General features: G+C 43.8%; 1 protein-coding gene across 1 annotated transcript; it reads right to left on the reverse strand.

Annotated features, from left to right (window-relative positions):
* Positions 1–8,283: 8,283 nt before the first annotated feature.
* Positions 8,284–22,515, reverse strand: LOC144124687 (uncharacterized). Its single transcript, XM_077657522.1, has 4 exons — positions 22,448–22,515; positions 17,904–17,966; positions 13,573–13,651; positions 8,284–12,010 (listed from the first exon to the last, which is right to left on the reverse strand). Exons 3-4 carry the CDS (start codon positions 13,640–13,642, stop codon positions 11,736–11,738), a joined length of 345 nt encoding a protein of 114 aa, XP_077513648.1. The 5' UTR covers positions 13,643–13,651; positions 17,904–17,966; positions 22,448–22,515; the 3' UTR covers positions 8,284–11,735.
* Between the last annotated feature and the right edge of the window lie 1,555 nt (positions 22,516–24,070).

Consider the following 24,070-nt stretch of genomic DNA (forward strand, 5'->3'; position numbering starts at 1 on the left):
CAAACAAGCTTCAGATAAATACAAGAGAATCAAAATACCTCATATTCTCTTCAAAAAATGAGCCCAATGACTTCAATATAAAAGTGAACTTTAATGATGCATTACTTGAGCCCGTAGATCGTCATTCATTTTTAAGTGTTACTTTTCAGTCGAACCTAACGTGGTCTTATCATGTAGAAAATATAAGAATGAAAGTAGCGAGTTGTATTGGAATGTTATGCCGCCTTTGTAATCTTGTCCCTCCCAGGCTCAAAAACAGCTTTATTTTTCACTTGTGCTCTCACACTTTAATTACTGTGCCTTAATATTGGGAATCGGAATTAAGACTGATAATGATAGACTAGGTGGAATGTTGGGCGAGTCGGTATTGATCCATGAGAAAATTATCCTTTTTTTATGATAGACTATCTGCACTGCAGCGAAGGGCGATTAGAACACTATATAAAGAAAACGTACACCCTGTAACCCTAATGAGAACACAAAATATTCGACCTTTTCACGAATTATGCATACAGAAATTATCTGCGTACATATTTTCTGAAGTATCGAGCAATTACAGTCGATTTGTTAATCATTATCTAAATAGATATACTGGTCACAATTTGCGTAGGACTTTCATTGTCTTAGAAAAGCCAAGGACAAATTATGCTAAACAGACAATTGATCATCAAATTATAAAATTATGTAATATTTATCCGCACATTGTCGAGATCGCAAAAACATATAGAAGCCTGAGAACTTTCACACGCAGAATACAACTTCTGCTCACTTCAAATAGAAGGCCAAACACTTACGAATAATGATTTCAAATTGCAATGTTATTCTGTTCTGATTTCTATATTTGTGCACAAAGTGTTAACAACAACATGTGTTTCTCTTTTTTCTTGAACTTTTCATATGCTTCATGCGCATTTTGGTACGGTGATGATTGTTATGTCCAATTGTATATGTACCGTCTACATGTATTTTATAACTGCTGCTGTTGCGCCCAGTGGGGCCAGGGCCTCGTCAGGAGACTAATACCTCCGTGGGCAGTACAATCTGTTGCCCATCCAATAAGTAAATAAATAAATAAATAAATAAAATCAAGATCTTATTAATCCGAGGGCGCGATTCTGTACAGCTTCAAGGTCAGCGGCGAGGTGCGCTTGTGACGGGTGCCAAATGGATGACGCATAGTCTAGTTTTGGGCGAATTAATATTATGTATGCCAATTTCAGAAAAGAGAAAATAGCCATGTTATCAGAAAGACTGCCTGCTGTACTCGTCAGCGACAAAGCATGCCTGCGCACGTAGCGAGCTTAATGGCTGCTGTACGATCCTTTTTTTTTTTCGCATGCGCACGCGTCCTTCAGACCATGCGCAAGGGCGCGTAAGGGCGCGTTGCGGATAAGGTGCTATACAATCAAGTTTGATGCATGCGACTGAGCGGAAGACTCCGGTGTTGTGATTGGTTCGCACGTTAGTGGCGCCCGTGCGGCAGCACAGGCATGTGCCGTATCAAAACACGAAGATATCTTGTCGTACTAATACACACACATTGATGTTGCGGCTCATCCGAGACATGTCTAGCTGTGATATTTTTCGTAGCAGGTAAAACCGCGATCGGTTGTGATAGCCATGGATCTCGGCGCGGCTTATTTTGACGTCCGCGAACGAAGTCGCAACAAACTTTGCAACACCACAGGCGAGGTTCTAAAACATCGTCGCGGGAAACGATTAACGTTTGCGCTTTTTCTACATCAGAAAGTGAAAGAGGCCCCTACCGTATTGAAGACGTTGAAGTAACGAGCGTTAGCTGTTTGGTTTACTAGATGAAGAAAGCGAAGAAGAACGCGCCCCTCGTGTCGAGAAACGGAATGTAATAACCTTTGAAACGGGTTGGATTGCCACCATGCTCGGCTACGCGTGCACGCACGACGCCTAGCGGAACGATCGCCGCCTAGCGCCATCTATCAGAGAAATTACGATGCACGTCGACGCATTGTCGAGTTACAATCCCTCAAGCCACGTCCCAAACAAAATTTGCTTCGTTTGGGGGGTCATGGTGGGCCTATAATTTGGCTTGCGGTGCGATATGGTAACGCTTCAATTAGTAATTGCAAGTATACAATGTTTACCGATTATTTGATTGTTTTTTATATACCACAACCCATATGATTTTATTTACCTACCAAATTCGGTAGACAACTGTCTCCGGATGGGTGTCCGTTGTTGTCTGAGTATATATAGCGGAACGAATGTATACATATATAGCGGTCCCGTAGTGGGACAGTTTTCCAACCTGTTTTAGGATATTTTTTGGTGAGGGGGAAAGGGTTGAGAGGGCACAACCAATTTTAATGGCCGCTATCTTTGATTCGAGAAACCGAAAATATGCCGCCATTTCGTCCCCTGACGTCATACTCACATAGTTCCACCTCTATCCATCATAATGGACCGTGACGTCATTACTGGCACGCGGCAGGTGATTGTTTCTACAATGATATTGTAGATGGCGCTACAAGTCTCAATGCGAGATGCGCTGTTTTCTGGTTGTAGCCACAGATGGCGCTTTGACCTCAAGGTGGTAATATACCTCCCGAAATCTCGAATCATGATGAGTAGTTGCTGCCACAGATGGCGCTGGGATCAAGGGTGGTAGCAGACCCCACGAAATCTTGAAACGTGATGAGTAAAGCTAACGCTCTTAAAGAGGCAGTACACCGCAATCTTGACACAACCCGTTCGACTGCTAGTCGGCTAGACTCCGCTGACTACCACCCATATATGCGACCGTTCTAACTACGATCCAAGATTTTTTCCTCCTAATATTTTAAGAGTTACCCCATTGAAAGTTACACTATACCCTAACATGCAATAACGATTTCAGACCGACGACGCGATTCGTATCGCGAATTCTCGTAGCCAAGAATACGGGACTAGAACAAGCTATAGGTTAGCAGTACCTATTCGATCGTTTGTAATTATAACAGGAAAATTCACATAGCTGAGAGCAGGCAGAGGTTAAATCATAACTTATTCAAAATAGCACACTGCAGTCTTTTTACATGCATTACAATTGCCGTTATTTTGTAGCTTTTTCATTAATCCATTCACACTTTAGTTCTCATCTATAAACGTTGGCTGTCACTGTCAAATAAACAGGCCTTCTTGCTGTCTGCCCACCTGACTGTTATTGCAAAAGACACTTATCTATTCATCAATATGAGAAGTGTGTGTTTGAATTGTGCATGTATTAAAAATTCTATATTTACACTGCTGTCGAATACGAACCAAAATGCACGAGAAAATAATGACATTCTCAGTAATTTGTAACATGTAAAATCAGCTCTAACTGCAGTAGTTGTGCATTTCACAGAAGAGTGACCGTGCAACAGTACTGATTTCTCTCTGTAATGTCATTCGGTCCGTTAGAAAAGCCCAAATAGAAATAGCACAGTGTGATGACAATTAAAGGTGTCAAGCCATCTATCACTGCGCTGAAACGCATGGATTTGTTTTTTGCACAGTGACAGCGGGCGGCCAGTTTTATTTTAGCAGTCATTCCTTAGCTCATATTGCAATGAAAATTGCACAATCTGAAATGCAGCAGTGCAAACAAGCCTAGAGAGTTGTACCCAGAGCCAGTCAATGGTTACATATATAGAAACAAGCTGGCATGTCGTCTGTACAACTCCCAAAAATTCTGAAAGTGCCCATGTGAATGAAAACAAAGTGGTTGCTTAGTACTTACTAAAAGACCATACATGAATTTTACCATCAGTGTAAACATAACATGATGTGGGAGTTGGTAAACTGGCTTGCATCTGAACAGCTCCAGGTTGAGGTTGGGAAAGAATACTTCATATATTCAGGGAAACAGGATGTACTGGCCATGCATAGTGGTTATCTCAAGCATAATTTGTGGAAATATATTTACAAGGTGAACGTTGTGTTGTTGCAAAACACAATGAAATAAAAAATAAGCATTTAAATTTGTTTAGGGTATACATGCATATATCCTCTCATATAGCTTTAGAGTAATATTTAAAAAAATTTGTCTGCCGCAAAAAAATGACGGATCGTAACATTGATCCTGGTTCCAAAAACAGCAGATAAAAGTGAGCATTCTCTGCACCACTTGTCATGTATAAAACTTTGGAAAGTGCTAGCTGTTGTTATTACCCACATCTTCAGCAAAGTAAAGCTTATGTCATTGCCAGTTTGGTTTTCAAATTACCAAAGTTCCCTTTAGGCATACCTTATGTTAAAATGACTTCTTTGTTAACCTAACTGCTTGAAGGTCTTTGCCTAGGCTATGCTTACTTTTCGGCTTCATACAGGGAGTATTAGTAAATTTAAACAATCCTAGAAGGGCTGCGTGTATTAGGAAAACAAATGTCTTGTTTTCTGGCCTCCTTTTTCATAATAATGCAAGAAAATGATAATCCTCCTCAGGGTCATGTATGTAAACTCGTGTTACTAATGTAAGGAAAATAGCAACTGTATGAATAAATTAATATTGAGTACAGGTTTGTGCCTTTGCATGCGTTTATTTTCCGTCAATGCAAGAAAATGCCGTTCACACACAAAATTCACAGCAGCTGTAGTCTGAATTCATTGATGATGACAGAACTGGATGTGAAATTTAGCTTTATTTTAGAGGAGAGGAGGAGGCAACTTTTTTAAATACTGTAAATGCTGGCCCCATGACATACCTGACTGGATATTTCAGATGAGGATAAGTATCAAATAACACATGCACACAAAAGTCACGTGCCTAAACATACGCACCTTGCATTTTAACCAAATCACATAATGGAAGTCTCTGCGTTGCTTTGCTTGAAACAAGTTAAGATACAAGCACAAAGGAAATACTTTCACTCATCAACTCGTAATGAAGACGGATATGGCTGACAGTAAATGCTATTCATGCAGTCCTGTTAACATTGGCAAATAGGCCATTCTCGAGCACTCAGGCGATTGTTCTGGAGGGTAGGAATGCTGATATTGATAGTGGGATGGCAGACCATATAACAATCAATGAAGACTAATTAAGTGAAACATTGAGAGGAAGGTCATTAATCAATGTAAGAAAAAGGGAAGGGCCAAGTACGATACCTTTGTGGTTGCCCGAGATTCCAAAAAATGAAAGACAGGATGAGCAAGAGTTGGCATGTGCCACCCACTGCTAGCAGGCTAGGATCACTTAAATGCCGCTCAGAACAGTACGACGCAACCCATTATTCTGTGAAGGATTTTATCACATGGTTTCTCAAAGAGACTAAGCTACAAGTATATGTCAGGATGAATGAAAATTTGGCTATCACAGGAATCCTTTTCAAAAAGCGTACCGATTTAGAAGGAACAATTTAATTGGCCACAACAATATTGCAGTGTGAGAGTAAGTACTGTTTTTCACGATTAGGAACATATGGAGTCATAGAAATGGTGATGGTTTGGCGCTTGTGGTATTATCGGAAGCGAAAATTCACCGCATATTGCTGTATGCAGCCATGCCTCGTTAATATCCATTCTGGAGTATGATTACTTCAAATATAGATAGTTTTTCTGGGGACGAAACATTATCAATGCATGCATGCCTTCTTAGAATGTAAACTTGTTTTTTGGGCAAGTGACAGGGTTTAATTGCACAAAGCCCATTGGGGCCCGGATATTTCTGTCGTGTAATATGGACAGCAATGCGAACGCCTGAACTGTGGTAACCAGATACTAAAACACTGCGCAAGGACCGTTAGAAATGTTTGGCGACAATTATAGACTGAATCATATGGCTGTTGCACCCCAGAATTTCCCTCATACTACTTGCAGCATAAAGTGCAGCGTTTGTTAAACCTTGAATTGCCAGGCGTACCGACGCTCTCCGCTTGCACTTACTGACTGACAAAGCACTTCTCTTTCTGCTGTCAAAATCATTGGAACTGAAAGGCTCGGCGACTCATTTCCTCGCGCACTTTGTTCACAGCACAAAATAATTAAGCCGCTCGCTGACAGTACAACCTTTTGTTATAATCGTTTTCTTGCAACACTACTTTCAATTTTTTGAAATAGAGCACAAGGCAGAAAGGAAAAAAACTACTCGAGTCAAAGCAAGTCAGGCATGAGGAGAACTCAGCACAGGTGCAAAGAAGGGAATCTGCAAACACAATCCAAGCAGTAAGGAAATGGGTTGAATTTAAATGTGATCTCAGCCTCGATAGGTCGATGGCTGCACCGGCACTGTAGGACTTTCAGAAATGGCTCAACGTCAGCATTGCAGAGCCAACCACAGTGCAATAGCGCTTAGCACATTTTGAAAAATCCAAGTAAACCTTGTTAACGTGGTTTGGCAATATGCACACTTAAGGCCCCGTCGCGACGATACGACGAATGTGAACAGATGTGTCCCAATAAACCTATAGATGAGCATTGTGGAAGGTGCAAACACGCATCTTCATTCAAACGCATTAAGGAATGCAGCAAATGCAAAGAAGTCTAAGGAAACCTAGGAAGCATTCTACATTTATGACAAACACATTCTCATAGTCCCACAATCACCTTCATCCAGCAGGCAAATAATGTTCATTGAGTAGTCAGAGGTAAAAGAACGCAGCAGATGCATGTGTGCATGTGCATTGTTGGCAGGTATTTCTAAAGGCTTCGAGAACATCTTACACAAGCTGGTACAGCATACTTAACAAGCTCTAGTTAAGAACTGTTCGACACCAATAAAGCCAAGTTGTTGAGCAACTCGCCGACAGAAGTGTAGAAAAAGCAAATATGGGATCAGGTGCTGATTCAAAGAATACAGTTTCTATGCCGACTGTCATGGCTCGCGAAGCACTTCAAGATCGCTGCATTTAGCAATGGCCATGGCAGCCACGATGATGCACTTAATATTGCAAGCATTTGTCGAAAATCCAGCTTAACCCCACGCTGCTCAGCAAGATATGCATTGTAATCACAGCAGTCTAGGGAAAATGATTTTCATTTTTAATCATGACTCGCTATTATGGAAAACTCTGTATGTACAGTTCTGATCCGGAACCAAAGTGTTCATATTAACACGGCACAATTGTATATGGGTAGCTTGATTTGAGAAGCGTAAGCGCCTGCTGTGGTCTTTTTCTTTATTTTTGTATCAGATAAAATGGAATGCTCATGAAAAAGAGCTGCACTAGTCGGCACATCTTACAGACTTGTGCATTGTGAAACACCGGTGAATGAGTTGCGACAATGTTTTTTGTTCGTACATAAGTCTTCGTGGTCTGGTCATAACGTGTTAAAACCCAAACTTAACACTACTGCTTTGGCTCAGACCATGATCACATGCAAGGGAAATTGCATTCATTCAAATTGTCGTGCAAATTTTATTGCAGATGTAGGCACCCATAGCGCGGCAGAAAATAAAAGAAGACGCTCCACATGTGAGAGCTTCCATGCACACATATGTTTTCACACAGATTTCACAGTGCCGCCGGCATACCGTCGTAATCCGGCCACTCATAGTCGCAAATTGCATTTTATGGAGCATAATGCCCCATAATGCTGGCGGCGCTTCAGTAGTCCCGGCAGAAAACAGCTCAAAGGCCATGCAGCCAAGGTCGTTTCGCATACGCAAAGCACAAGTTTCAGAAGGTCTCGTCGCACACACGGCGGTTTTCTAACACAGTGCACACGAACTACGATCGATATCGGTGATGGCTACACCGCAGCACAACGACTTGTGCTCGCGATAACTGCACCTGCGGCAACGAATGCGACTCGCTGCAGAGCTCAAAGTTCATTTCGTCACGTCGCACTCACGGCGGTTATCAAATTCAGTACACAAGCGTGAACCCAAACCAGGATCTGCTGTACAGCTCGAAGTTAATTTCAGCATTTGGAAAACGAGGTGTGTTTAATAAGCTTCTCAAACGTAATTATACTTGCAGTCGATAACACTGACTGACGCAAAAGCACCCGTTCCCACTGCAATAACTTTCACTACACTGACACTTGCCACTGCGCTGTGAAGCTTGCTGTATGCGCAGGAAATTCGCCCTGGGGAGCTGCTTCTCGCTGATGTTCGTGAAGAGCCTGGCGCGAATAAAGAACACTTGAAACTATTAAAAACGGTTCCAAATAAACACTTCCGACACCGGCACTGTTACGTTTTGCGTAGACAGCGTAGGTTTGAAGGGCGCTCGGTCAACTCGGCGTAGACGGCGACGAAACAACTTGGGGGAAACTGCCGCTTGCCGCCGTTGCACACAGTGAAGCTCGAAGTCGCAAGTAAAGGAACGCAGCACATGCATGTGCATTAATGATACATATATTTCCAAAGGCATCGAGAACATCTTACACAAGCTCTTACAACATACATAGGAAGCTCTAGTTAACAACTGTTCGACACAAATAAAGCCAAGCTGTTGAGCAACTCGGCGACAGAAGTCTAGAGAAAGCAAATATGGGATCAGGCGCGTTCTAATTCCCCCTTATTCGTTCCTGTTCTGATTCCAACCCGTTCATTTTGGAGCAGAACAGGGGCGCAATCGAATGAGCGGCACTGTGTTAATGCGTCGTGCCGCTGCTGCGTTGCACATGCACCAAAGTACTATTGCGTTGGTTACGTCGGTCTGGAATAAGCCGATCTTCCAATATTCTATAAGCCGGCCAATATTTAGTGTTTCTAGGCACAGCTATCACCTACTAGGCCTGGTTTTTCACTTCGCTTCGCGGGTGGCCATCTTGCCGAGGAGGTGCGGCCTGGCACCGCTGCGCTGATACGTCATGGGACAACAGCCAATTGCGTGATGCGACCATCCGCTCGTGCGGCAAAAAGTTGAAGTTGACCAACCTCGAGCGCACAGGCGAATGCATTCATGCGCCCAATTGTTCGGCCCTTGCGCGGCCCTTGCGCAGAGTCGCAACGACGCGTGCGCATGCGGAAGAAGCCATCGTACAGAGGCCTTAAGGCAACAGCGCCTCCAGCGGGACAGCCGGGCGACGAACTGCTCTGCTGCCTGGCTGCCCTAGTCGTCGCTAGGCCTATAGTCTGTTTCTCATCGAAGCCGCCAAGGACGGCGCTCCCGACGTCGCCTGCGGTATACCAAAAGGCCTGCTCATGACACCGCTCTACCACGAATAGTATCATCTCACAATAATGTAGAACATGGTAAACTGCCGCGGTGCCTTCGTCAGCGGAGCGAGCTGACGCCAGGCGAGCCGGACCGCAACTGCGGGCCAGCGGCAACTGAACGATAATTATTGCAAGAAATTTGCTCGTATAACAGTTTTTACTTCTACCAGCAACTCGGTACTGGGCAACGATCCTCAACATAAAACATTTTTTTCCGATTTGTCTACCCCAGCGCTTATTATTTACGTTATGAACAATCCTTAGCTTATTTTTATGACGCCGGATGACCAGCTGGCCGGCCTATATTCGAGCAGCAACCGCATACCTGCGCATGAGCCGAGCTAACCGCAACGATGCCGCCTGGGGGCGCGCCGGATGGCGTACTGTGCTGCTTCCTGGCTATCCAGGTAGTCGCTAAGCCCAGCTGCTTTCGCATCGATGCTGCATCTGTAATAAAAGTACTACTCTACTCAACCCTTGACTGTGAACCCGTGCCATAATGAAATAAAAATATGCTCGACTTCTTCGACACTTTCAGCAGCAGAGCTAGCAGACACCAGGCGAACACCGCCAGGCAGCAGTACCACCAGCAGAAGAAGCAGAATCCGAGCGGCTATGGAATGAAGTTTGCGTGTAGAGAAGTTTTAACTCTTGCCGGCAAGTCGGTATTTGCCAAAGATCTTCAGAAATGATTCATTTTTGGCATTAATCTTTCCCAGGGCTTGTTACGGAGGTGAACAAACAGTGCTAGCTCATTTTTCTGACGACAGTGGTCGGCATACAGGCTGGCAGGCAGGCCCAAAGTAGCGCGCCCCTACGTCGTCATGACCTCATGACGCTGGCGCTCTCCGCGGCCACATTGGCTGTTGCCGCTTGTCGGTGCGACGAGGCGCGTGCGACCCGTCGTTGATATCTACCCGGTTGGACGCAGGCGGCAAGCTGCGATCGGTCGTCGCAATGTCGTTCACAACGGCGCGTCCCAGTGACTCGCACTCGTTTTCGCTCATGTGTCACCGCCTATATTACAATTTGTCGCGCCGTCGCCCTAAGTACGCTTTCACAGTGAAGTCATAGATGCTGCCACCGATGGCGTTCGCAGCAGTAAGCATAATAAAAGCTTAATTGAAAGCTCTTTTATTTTGCGCTGAACTCGGCTAAATCGAATGAAATAAAAGATGAGTCGAATAGTCTTTAAAGCGAGTCCCTTGCTGGCTAGTTAAGGGTGTCCTACAAATGACGATTGGCGCGTCCTACAAGTGACACTCACAACACGCGCACACACAAACACGCACATGCAATCACAACTCACGCGCGCAAGCGTATCAAAAGATCTGCTTATTCCAGACCGACCTAACCAACACGATAGTACATTGGTGCATGTGCAACACAGCTGCGCCACGACGCATTAACACAGTGCCGCTCAGTCGCTTGCGCCCCTGTTCTGCTCGAAGCTGAACGGGTTGGAATCAGAACAGGAACGAATAAGGGGGATTTAGAACGCAGCCGGACTGTATTAGTTCCCGCTCGAAGGAAGTACAAGCTACTCGGCTCCAGGCAAGGAATGTGCTCATGCACATGAGCTATCATGTGAGAAGCCGGAGGGCAGTGTTTACAAAACCACTCGCAACGAACCCAACCTGAGAGCGATACAATTGACTAAGCTGCGGGCTATGGGCCCATTCACGCCAAGTACTCCGAGTCCTTCCACATCCATGCTCACCGCTGTTAGGACATTGCTGTAGAGGCGAAAGTATCGCCGTCCCGTTAAGGACGGTTCAGCAAAAACTCGATCGCTGACCGGGCCTCCGTAGTGGCCATGTTCTCTGATAACCTGACCGCGCCGCACATTAAGTGCTGTACTACCCACGTTGGGTGCTCCTTTATCCCGTTTTTGGTCTCGATGCCGAGATCAGGCGCATGGTCGCTCACGCCACATTGGAAAGCGGGTCAGTCGTTGTCAAAAAGTTTAGTCCCGGCATCGCTCACCTAAGGCCAAAACTGGGAGCTGCAGCGCGCGTGCACGACTCACTGCTGTCCATAGAGTCATAGGAGAGCCGTGAGCTGCACATATGTTGTGCTCACGAAAATTCATGCCACCCAGGACAATCGGCAGCAGAAGAAAAAGTCTCTTCGCTACCATTTACTTCTGAATAAACTAAACGTCCTAATGTTATATCGCCGCATACAAATATAGTGCAGTCATCAGCGAATTAAGTGCGAAAGCTTTATTTCCCTAACAATCCTGAAAAAAACCGATGGGTATGATCTTTGAGATCAAATTACTTGTATACGGTGTGGCTAGGAGAAGGCGAAGTAGTACGAAAGTCTAAAGGAAATTGTTTAAGAGGACAATGCAATGCAATGTATAATCAAGAGTCAAGCGAATTCGAAGAGGTTAAGGCAATCTTTATGCAATACTCACGCTAGTTTGAAACCAGGCGCATTCCCACGTCGTACTTGGTTTAATGACGTAAAAACCCCATCATTTTTTTTAATTTAGAGGGCTTGTGCTAGCGATTTAAGTAAGCTACGGCAATGCGAGAAAAACCCTCTGGCCCCTGTGTCGACTTTCTTGTATAGTCGTCATAGCGCCCTTACATCCAGAACGCACTCCAACTCGTCCAACATTTTGTCATTCTGGTGGCTTCTCTGTCGTGGTGTTAGAGACGGATCGCTGGGCAAATCGCTCCATCAGTACAGCACGTCCTCTTTCCCTCAAGGCGCACGATCTCTCGAAGAGGCAGCCATGGCCCCGTCGTCTGCGGATAGAGCCCCGACGGCAGAAGCATCCGCTCACGCATGGCAGCGTGCAGTTCTGCACCAGCGGTCGTCCGCAGATGGGTTCGCAGGCGGTGCCACACTCCTTGTATACCTCGCGGTTGCTGCAGCGCTTAGTTGGAGAATCGTCTGGAGGCACCAAGAAAATGCGGACATTTTACTGCGTCGAACAAGGGCACTAGAAAATTTTGGCAACGTTCTGAGCAATGACGTTGTTACTAATGTGGGAAATTGGACATGCTGGTATATGTGTCTTGCTGAATAAAGCGCACAAACAGAAAAAAAAATTGACGAAGTATGGTTGGACTGCACAAGTATGTTTAGGCTACCTGCAATGAAGTCTGCCGAATTGAAAGCAAGTCCGAGCAGATGACCTAGCGCGAAGAAACATTTTCAAGGCCGGCCCGTGGTGCATTCGCCTTACAACGGCATGAGATTCGGCGCCCTGTCGAAGCTCTAGAGTTTCTCAATATATCTAGAAGGAAAGATCGCTGCGCGATACACCTTATCCACTATGGAGAGCTGGATGAATGGTGGGGGAGACGAAATTTCTTACATGACGTGGCTACTGTTGGGCATTGAAATGCATTGAATTGGAAAACTCAGTATCGAAAGAACTTAACCTGAGCACCGCAGCGCAACTACGAATTTCGAGGTAAAATCTAAGCTTTGAGCCGAATACTAAGCAATCCAAACACGAAACTTCGTCTTCCCAGCATCTCCTCTCTGGACAAAGTGATCTTTAAGGAGCTCCCCTAAACAGCTTCACGTTTGGGCCAACTTTCCTTCTAGGCAATGTTTAGAAACTCTAATCCAAGCCAAAAGTGCTGTTCTTCAGCTAAATGGGTGCCGCCCAAAGCGCCAAAGAAAGGAACGCTTTTAGCCAGGTGGGGGTATTCGATCGTTTAGGAAGTGGGCGCGCGTTTTTCGTGACTCGGCGAACTGACGGTAGCACTTCTTACACTCTGAGTGGAACAGAGCAAGCATTACTGCGGCAGTGAGTATCGCCACCGTGTAGCATTTGATCTGCAGCCCATTTAATTGATTTCTCAAAATAATCATTCAGAACTGGCTGCGCTGGAATGGCACTCGGAGCCTACACTGACTTCTTTATCACGTGTCTTGTATTGCGTCCATAGTTTGGTTCTTTATGTTCTCATAGAAAAAATAGCAATTTCTAAGCTCGTGAAACGACTTGCGGTAACATCCTTTTCTTTTAGTCATGACATCAAAGATACAGGCTATAAATGAGAGATCCAATCACACATTTTGGAGGTGAAGAACGCGATGATTGGGTTTCTTTGCAGGAGTGACATCTGTCAGGCCTGGCGGGTCCATTTGGTAACATTGATTCCAGTCAACACACCCTCTCTGTCTGCTTCGAAGGCACTGTGCACGTATATCTCGACTCCACCTGTCTTGTGAAACTCTATGCTATATAGTGGACGAAAGAATTCGTGATGGTTGGATTAATTGAGAATAAACACACAGGGTGCTCACGGATGCAGCTTTCGTGCCATCATGTACACAACAAAGGGCAGCGCATAAATGCGCTTTTGTTATCTTGCATGCCATAATCGGCTCTTTCGATTAACGGGGTACCTGGCCCCACATGATACCAAGCTACCTTGGTGTAGGACCGATGAATGTAAGCTATGAATCTATGTTAGTCACAAGAAGGGGTGACTGACCTTCCTCTTTGGCGCAGCCGATGGCCAGGAGAGAGAAAAGCACAACACAACTGAGGAAACGGGACGGCATCTTGTAAATCTGGAACCAGGTAGTGGAAATAGAAAGTAAGAAGTTTGATATACGCCATTTTTCCTGTGCGCCAACGTCTACAACCCTTTGCGTTTTTCTGTGTTGTGCCGTTTTTGTTTTCAGCAGATAGACATGACTATCGTACGCGCTCCAAAGCTAGGAATGAAGCTCGACTGCCATCGTACTCGTACGCTGTTCAGAAGTGAAGGTCCGAGTATTACTTCAAGTATGCAGGCGAAGTTTTCTTGTCAAATGAAAACACCACATTATTGAAGTCTAATCCACGTCACCCTACCGTCAGCATTAAGAAACTCGAGTAAAATTTTGCATGCCTATTCACAGGAATACAATCAACACAGAATAGTTACACACTCGAATCACTGCGATAGCGCGCCCTTTTGCTGCGAAGAAGTCGACGATTAGTGGGCAGTGCCGCGGAACGGAGAATATCAGGGTTACCAGATAACTCCAACCACAGGTGCACAAGCTGTCCCATATAGTAGCACAACTGTAGAAAAGAGCGTAAGATTTAGGCAGCCCAAAATCAGCCAAAAGTTTTGTTTCTTGGACATGTTAAATATTTTACGCAAGTACATCTATGCATTATTATTCGGAGTGAAGCAAAGCTGGCATCAAAGTTAATTCATGATTAAGCAAATGCGCCTTCATCACAAACGCCGTTTTTTTAAAGAATAAAAATCACTAATAGAATAACAAATAGCCTCATACAATAAACTCGCTGAGAAATGGTATGCATTCAGCCATGCATGTATAGCTACACCTCACGACAATTTCACTGAACACAATAAAATAAAGGAAACACAACGATATATTGCAAGACAAAATCTAGCGCACGAGGCGACTAGCACGAAATCTAGCACAACAGACGGAAGAAAGTAAGTAGGGAGAAGTCTCAGGCATCATGAGCTGATTTGAAAGTGTAGCTGCTTGGTCTATACAAAATGTTAAAGCTGAAACGGGGCAAAAATTCTTGGCCGAATTAAAATCATTAAAATCAGGCCAAACTTCACATGGAGTGGGGGAGCGCTGGCAAGGTCTAGTTAGAGATTCTATTTCGCAGCTCGGTTTTAGTGAGCGAGACCTGGCTGAACACTCATCGACAAGGGCGCTTGATAAGGTTAGTGACAAAAAAAGAGCGCCAGCTCAGACATCAGTGGACGTCGGCTTGTTGGCAAGATTTTTTGCATTTCCCGCGCTTACCCAGAATTATTTTTGAACCTGTTATCCTCGGCCAGATAGTCTTTCGTTTGGAGCTGGCGATACTCAGATTCTACTGCATAAATTTAATTTGTCGTTATAAAAGCACCGAGCGAGCGACAGCCAAAATCTAAAGAGTTTTTCCCAATATTTGGTTCGGGAAGGCTCTATAGTCTCCCACAAGCTTCAGGTTTGCAGGAAGCCTCTTCAGCGCAAAAAAAAAAACTCCCATACCGCATGCCCTAAAATGTAATATGTGCTGCTCCAATTCAGCGTTGTCATTCTACGTAGGTGCAGATATTACAACTCCGGCCATTAACGCTATCACAAAATAAATAAATCTCTCATCTAGCCCGACGGGGGCCGAGTCCTCGAACGGAAGGTTCCATTCGCTCAAATTCACTGATAAGTCGCTTCAAAATTCCTCAGAAAGAAAATTTTGCTCTTCAGTGTAAATTTCGCTTAACATGTACTCTTGCTGCGTAGCAGCGCTCTATACTTTTCATTGCTTCTAAGTAGGCTTCCAGTGCAGCCCACTGATTCATGATTCATCGCAAGGCATCTAGAATGCTGTGTCAGCTTGTCACACAAAAGCTGCTGGACGTCTTTGCGACAATAAGGTGGTCATAACAAGATGTGCAGCACTGCTGTCAAAACCTCGGGCTATGTCCCGAATAATTATTAGTAACATCGCCCGAGGTGATCGTGGCGTGTGTTGTCCTGTATACTCTGGCTGAATTTTGGAGAATATGTGATCGATTTGAAAGTTTCGCGTACAAGAATTCTGGTACATTATATACAACACAGCCAATGTGGGTAGCACATCGATCCCCAGATTACAAGCTTGCTCTCGGGAATGGCACACAAACATTAGAAGCATGCATGTTCTCCTATAATTTTTGTGTAAAGTCTGTCGGGCTCCAACACAGACACTTGCCCCGTCTGTTCCAAGGCCCACAAAATATTTCAAGTTAAAGTTGCTATGAGCTAACAGTGCTTCAAGAGTGAAAATAGCCTCTCCGCAGATGCATCGATTGCGGGCACAAAGGCGAGTAAGGCTGTAGGCCAAAAGCAGTAGGAGTACAAAAATACCCTCATAGCCAAAAGAAAATTTTTTACGCCAACTCGGACAAAAAGTTGCCAATCTGGCAAACCTGTTAGCAGACAGACGAGAACTAAGTGTCGGTTTCGTCATCAATCGGGATATACCTGACATTATAGATGTAATTCTATGGTATTTAAGAGAAAGTGGCAGTTATTGTAATTAAGCTTAATGAGAGGTACAAACGCACGTTGTAATGGCCTACACGCCTACGTAAAGCCATGAAGCGCAGATCGTCGAAATATTCAACGAAGGCAATAAATAGGCTATGAGCAACGTAAAAAGAATGTACGCTACTAATGGGCGATTTCAATGCCATGCTATAGGCAAGAAGCAGGCTGTCGACCAGGCGGTAGGCGACTATGGGATAGGTTCTAGGAATAGCAGGGGAGAGTTATTAGTTTAGTTCGCCGATAGAAATAATTTACGGGTCATGATTATATTCTTCCGCAAACAAGAGAACAGGAACGGGACCTGGAGGAGCTGCAATAGTAAGTCTAAAAATTAAATATGCCTCTGCCATGCGGTCACCCTAGCATTGTTTAGGATGTGGAGATCGTCGGAAAGGGTGCTGTAACGATCAAAGAATGGTAAGGTCTCGAATTAGCTTACAGTTGATAACGGAAGAAGGTAGTGACGAGGAGGTCTATTAATGAGCTAGTGGTAAAAGGGAAAAAAGAGGAATTCCAGATATCGCTGCAGAATAGATATTCAGCTTTAACTGAGTAAGACTATCTAAATGTTCATACAATGAACAATAACCTTACATCTATCATTACGGAGTGCGCAGTAGAAGTAGGCGGTAGAACTATTCGACAATATACTGGCTAGCTATCTCAGGAGAGAAAAGTTCTGATTAAGAAACGCCAAAGCACGAAGGCCTAAAACGCCCCAGACAGAATAGAACAGGCAGAGCAATGAAAACTAATCAATAAGCGTAAGGTAGCCAACATAAAGACGTTTATTATAGAGAGAATCGAGCATGTTCTAAAGAATGGAGGTAGCCTAAAAGCGGTGAGGACAGTTAAGAGCGCAGCGGCTCTTCTACGTGAAATGATCCCATTTAAGACAGTGACGTCAGCGATTCTCATGACCTTGCTAGTGCGGCAAAACAGGGTGGGGTAGATGAAAGTGATAATTCCTTCCATGTATGGTTGGGGATAGACCTGTCTGTCCAATGTTGCGCCGCTCCCTGCATCGTCACGCTAGCATGCATGATCATTAGATTCGGCTGACGCCGTTGCTGGAAGGTTGTCCTTTGACGGGGAAAAGCCGCTGCGTTATTGAATAGTAGCCGATTATAGGAATAAGCTAAAATCAGACGTATGCGTTAAGAGTCCAATGCCTCTATCAAATTTCCTATGTAATTAAAGTAGCCCAAGAGTTCTACGGAAATCTATAGAGTATCGAAAGAGGACTACTGGGGACTCCGTACACAATCATGGCATAAATAGCCTCTATTGCGTTTTTTAAGTTTATATATAAAATCGGATATAACAATAAGCAAACTACAAAAAAATGCGATTGCAATGATGCGACTAACTGAAACAGCTTTTTAAAGGGATTTAGTTCATCACGTTTAAAGTTCACATGATTCCCCATTCCTCCATTCTATCATGCGCCCACCACCACTGGTATTATAATGCTGCAGAGGGCGCCTTTGTAGTACTTGAAAACACCGCTTTTAGAAATGCTTTGTGGATTTGTTGAAACGACCAGTATAATAGTTGCATCTTGCCAGTACTCACCTATGGGGAAAAAGTAGAAGCTAAGGAATAGGCTTGTAACTAAATCAAGTAAAGGGCCGCGAGGTAGGAAAATCATACAAAGGGAAATCCGTGGTTCCTTAAGGTAACGGAGTGAAGTACAAGAAACGGTAGGCTTAGTAGGGGCCATCACAAAATTAGAAAGGTACATTATATGAGAGAGGGGCATACATACGGTCCTCGCAGCTGGAGCACGAGGAGGCGACTGAAGGTGCCCAGGTGAGGTCTTTCCTTTGCACTGCGTTTAGTGCGATGATGATCACGAATAAATGTACAGCGCAAACTTTGAAAGACTAACCGCAGGTTAGCATGCGAATTCAAAACGCTCTTCCTCTTTGGGTACATATGGCATTCAAATCGAAATCGTCGTAATTAAAACTGCTTAGACATTTTTCTGGTTTTGCGACGATGTAATATTTGATTTGTAGAGACGTTTTCTTTCAGAATTTAGCAGCTGGTATACTTATAGGTAGCTAGCGTAAGAGGAGTCCAGAGGTTGGTGTGTGTGAAGGGCACTGCATCCGGTTTCGTTCAGCATATGAGGCATTATTTTATCTTTTACGGTTTCCAGCCGTGTAGCCTCGCCTGAAGTCTACAACTCGAAATAGGGCCTTTCAGTTGTGCAGACTATGGTCTTACTGCAGCAGTAAAGGGCTCGGCTTTGGTATATCACTAAAAAAAACCTAAAGATGGCAAAAATAGTTCTATCAAGGAGAGTACCTTGAAACACGGCCCAAGAAGCGGTAAATAAAACGCCCTTGAGCACTTTCTTGCTTAAGCGGTAATGGCGACAGAGCTGATTCGAGCGTAACCTCGAGTATTCTCGTCGTGGTTTCCTGCTTTTCTTTTTTCTTCCTCTTTGACACATGCCCGCCTCCCCATGGCACGTAAAAAAGTTGCTCTAACGCGCTGCAATAAACAAACGTCCTTGCAACGACTACATTAGCTGGATAGGTACGAAATGCAATCCACAAAACTGTTTTCACTGTGCACTTTTCATCCGAACTTGTTTAAATACCCCGTTTTATCACCGACTCAAACCTGGTTGTGGAAAACATGGAGAATGCACTAGACAACAGAATCGCAGACCCTGTTGCCTTGCAGCAAGATTTTAGCAGTTAATAACGCTCATAGCACTGCTACCAACAAGCATATGTACACAGTGCCACCAAAAGAGGACTGTACTTTTCGTGTGTTCTTCGAAAATTTGTTGATATCTTCGTATAGAACCTTCCCCAGTAGACAGAGAAATGCAACAAATGATAATAAATTATGCTTTCGAGCCTGAATAATCATAGAAGCATTTAAAAAAACCGTTGATATGTTTAACACTCTGTGTTTAAGGTAGGTATTTTAAATGTTAAGGCGCCTGCAGTCTTTTTAAGCTTACGGCGGAAATGTGTTTTCAAAAACACCGGCGTATAGCGGAATGAGTTTTGACTATGTTAAAAACACTAAATTTTTTTCAGTTTTGCTTCAACGCTTGGATCTGTGCCGTTAAGAATAAATCAATATAAGATGACTCGTCACCCATTTATATAAAATGGGATTGGCAAAGCAAAGTGTTCTTGTGGTTTTTGAATGTTTACAGCAAGGTTAAATAAAAATCCCGGACACAGGGAAATTATGTGAACACTTTAGAAAACAGAAGGAGCTCTCTGCAGAAAATTTCCCAGAGACGGCTGTGAATGAGGACTAGGCAAGATCAGCTCACTGCTGGTCCGACTGCTTGCTCGCATGAGAACGATTTTGAAATCACATGCCCCAGGCTCGCAATCGCAGTACCGTGGACGTCACGCTTCTAGGAAGCCATAATCGGGCTGACTGAAAATAGGTGCGGTACTTGCACAGCCTCCTTTGCGGTCACATCCACTCTGTCTAAACTCGCAAAACGGATTGTTGACCAGCTTAAAAGAATACTTGTCAGGTACGTTTGTCCAAAGACTTATTTTAGTGTGCAGCCAAGTTAGGAAAAGAATGTAGACATATTAAATGTGAGAAGAAAAACGACATTTTATTTTACGGAGACTGATCATTAGCGCCATTGATCTTCACTTCGATAGAATGAACACCACTGCTTGGAATTGTTAACCGACCCTCGCTGCATTTATTCTTGAGGACCTAATATTTTTTCAGGTTTATTCTTCCACACTTGTCAGTCGTTGCGTGTTCAAGTTGACGCGGATAGTACATTGGTTTACTCTAACCGTAAACGCCACTATTTCCCGCGGAGACAGTCACGCACAAAAATGGGCCACACTCATCACAGTAAAAAGGCTTGTGGTATGCCTGTGTAGTCATCACTCCTATAATGACGGGAAATTACCGCTTTCTATTTATTTTTAGTTTATATTTATTTATAGTTATTTACTTCTTTATTTATTCAGAAGACCTAACTAATTGGTTTCTGTAGGTTGCATTGATAAAATGTATAAACATCCAGTACTCTTATTTACCTCAACCTTCAATGCAGAAATGAAAAAAGAAAAGCTGGTAGCTTTGCGATAAATATGCTTACAACGCAATGAAAAGTGTAAAATTAGGATAATTTTTCTGCTTGGATGAACGACAAGTCTTTATCCCAATACGCAAGCGCGTCTAGTATATTGTTTGGGAAAATCAAGAGCCTGTAGTGAGCATTTTTAATGCCTCCTGCATCTTTTAGCAGGAAAGTGTAAAGAAATCCGTATTAGCACTTGCAGCGGCACATTCCAGCAGATCTCGTGCATCTCTAGCAGTGCACAGTGCAGGGGTATTTAGTTTCTGCAATACTGCGAAGTTTATGTATTTTTCATCAATAACAGCCAGATCTTCACATTTTTATCGCCGCGCACACGGTACGCGGGCATTACCTAGACCAATTAGCTGTAGCTAGTGCCATAGCAACGTGGCTGGGACGTTTTTTTCCTCAGTGTCCTATTTTGGAACGAACACTCATTCGTCATTGCGATGTCTGACAAAGAGCTCTGCAGATGTGATGACACGGTGGTACACATTCTCGCTGTGGAGCCTCTAAATGCTGCGGAAAGACAAGCGGCGAGCTCTGCACGTGTCAGCTTTCAAGACTGCTCTTGGAATGAAGACATGACTTATGAACAATGGCTGTAACTTAGGGTCCTGAACATGATTTACTGGGTAAGGTTTAACGTAAAAAAAATATTTATGCGTTCTTCCCTACCCAGTCATCTTGGATGGAACAAGCATAGTCCTGCGCGTATGATACATTTTTAATAAACCAAATTGCCTTGTTTGCCACACACACACACACACACACACACACACACACACACACACACACACACACACACACACACACACACACACACACACACACACACACACACACACACACACACACACACACACACACACACACACACACACACACACACACACACACACACACACACACACACACACACACACACACACACACACACACACACACACACACACACACACACACACACATATATATATATATATATATATATATATATATATATTCAAAGTGAATTCTGGCAGCTGATTTGGTCAATATAATATAAAATTACTAAAAATTGAAAAACAACAGAATTTAATTCACGACGTTCTGACTGGAGGACCAGCCTTTTTCGAGTGTAGTACAGCGTTTGAAACACGCAGCTTTTATAGAGCGTGCGCGAGGTACAAAGTTACAGCAAAGCACGAGTTAAAAAAAATTTTAGGGGGGGAAGAGACCAGGAAGAAAAATTTTTTTCTTCCTGGTCTCCCCCCCCCCCCTCTAGTTTTTTTGAGCTCGTGCTTTGCTGTAACTTTGTACGTCGCGCACGCTCTATAAAAGCTGCGTGTTTCAAACGCTGTACTACACTCGAAAAAGGCTGGTCCTCCAGCCGAAACGTCGTGAATTAAATCCTGTTATGTTTTTCAATTTATGGTGACTATATATATATATATATATATATATATATATATATATATATATATATATATATATATATATATATATATATATATATATATATATATATATATATATAGTATAGAAAGATAAACGTATTTGGTTGCTAGAGGCAAAAATTCAAGTTGAAAACGCTTCATTTAGCCATAGATTTATTTTGAGTCGACGTTTCGGACAGAGCCTGTCCTTATATATATATATATATATATATATATATATATATATATATATATATATATATATATATATATATATATATATATATATATATATATATATTCGCGAGCTACCACCTCCTAAACACTTGTCCTCGACTCTACAGCAGCCTGTAACCAGAATAGGGTTCATCTTTGCCTTTTCAGTTCAATGGGCTCGATCAATATGCTTGGCACTTCCCGTGTGTTTCTGCTTTTTTTTCGCACTGCTCAGCATCGATTTCGTTCCACCACTTTCATCCGTTTGGTGTACAAGAAAGTGCACCAAATTGTACTACAAGCAAGCTGCGTCAGGCATTTCCGTACACCCAACCGGCGTTCCTGACATCGCTAAATGTACGACTGAAGCAAACGACGTCCTTGTTAACGTTTTGTCTTTACCCATGTTGATGGCTAAATATTGCATTCGTGAACCATAGCTTCAGAGGTTGAGTTTTAGAGCAACAAAATTTCTTCTCACATTATCTCATCAGCGTTCAAGCTTCTAGAGGCAGGTACCACACAACACATTGTACAGAGAGCTCAGTGACACATGATACATAGCTTAGTGATCATTATACTCACTACAGTTCTCCGATCGTATAGCAGACCAAGCAGCTGCACCGAAACCGACGTGCGTGCGTCGTTCCTGGGTGCCATATGATGATGCTTCAAGAGTACACAACACGCTTGCTTTTATTCGCCGTTGCCCTCACTCCACGTGCCCGCGATGAAAACACGTAAGGCGCGCTAATGTGCGTCGCTTTCACCCCCCTCGCCATCTTAATCATTTTGGGCTCGTCGTATTGCCGGCCCGTTGCAATCGACGCGCCCAAAAAACCGGTCTTATTGCGGTGCGGCTCCTCCGTTTCCTTCTGTTTCGTATGGCCGTATTCTCACAGCCGGTCACTCTACAGCGCGGGCGCGACGGAGACGAAAACCGCGGCAGCAACGGAGGGGCGCGGTGTTCTAATCGAAAGAGGCGCCGGACACAAGCAAACCAGTTGGGGTGGGCGCTCGCTGCTCCCACGGGACTCAATGTCAGTGCTTTTTTTTTTTGCTCTCCTGCGTGACAAAAAAAAAAAAAAAAGCGGAGATGCGCGTTGAGCGGCGGGTTCCGAAGAACATTCTGGTGAAAGTCGTCGTCTGCTTTGCGGGTTTCTTTGTTGGCCCCTTGTCATAGAAACGACGCGGTCTTGCGAGCTATACCAAAAACTATGCGCAACTCCACAGTTTGCTGCAAAGCACCGCGCGTACAGCGCTAAATCTAATGGATACGAATATAGCAAGCTATTATTAAAGCGGTGCAAAAATGCGCTTTGCACGCAAATTATTATTGCAGTCAGCGAAATCGAAGATATCTAGGGAGAAAATGAACTTTGTTATCAATATAGGAATGGTTCTCCGGAATTTGCGAAATTGATCTTCATGCAACCAGTCAAGAATTAAGCCAGCAAAGCAATTCAATCAATATTTCACTAGTATCGGCTACTGGAAACAATGCACCCTTAAAAGCTAGCAACGGTTTAACTCGGTTTCATCGCAGCTTTCATAGCAGAAAACGACAGAAAATGGTCTGCTTGGCCGGTACGCTGCGCCTTTCTTCTTATGTTTCGCCTTTGATGTACTTTTTGATTATTCTCTTTTTGACACTTATCTTACACCTATAGGTTGCGTGGAATATTGTGCAGTTTTTTTTCCTTAGCGGATAGCTGGCTAATTAGTTTAAATTAAATAGCTAGCTATTTAAATATTGGCTTCGGGAAAAAGTTTATTCGAAATGTGGTAGCTCACCTTGGAAAACATCCGGCTAAAGTGTTTTTAACAAGGTACCACCTGAGCTGCCTTCTTTAAAAAGTGTGAAAGAAAATGCGCGGAATTCAAAATACACGGCATAACTATGGTGCTATTAGAGCGCACAAGATGAAAATTCGCTTATCGTATATCCCGCGCCCAGTGCAAACACAAAACACAGATGGAACACCTTGTATATTGTCAAATTTATTGAAACCGTCATCCGCTCTCTGTCCCTTGGCAGCGGGCGCTTTGCGGAGCGCAAGACATATGTGCATATCACGAAGAAAAAAAAAAAATTCCGCGCACCCAAGCACCAGCGCATCGCCGCCGAAGCCGCGACGCTCGCCAGCGCCATCTCTCGCTCGCAGCAAGCATGCCGTGGGTCACGTGAGGCGAGCTCGCGCTGTGAGT

The sequence above is a fragment of the Amblyomma americanum genome, chromosome 3 (genome assembly GCF_052857255.1).
Source record: "Amblyomma americanum isolate KBUSLIRL-KWMA chromosome 3, ASM5285725v1, whole genome shotgun sequence".
NCBI lineage: Eukaryota > Metazoa > Arthropoda > Arachnida > Ixodida > Ixodidae > Amblyomma > Amblyomma americanum.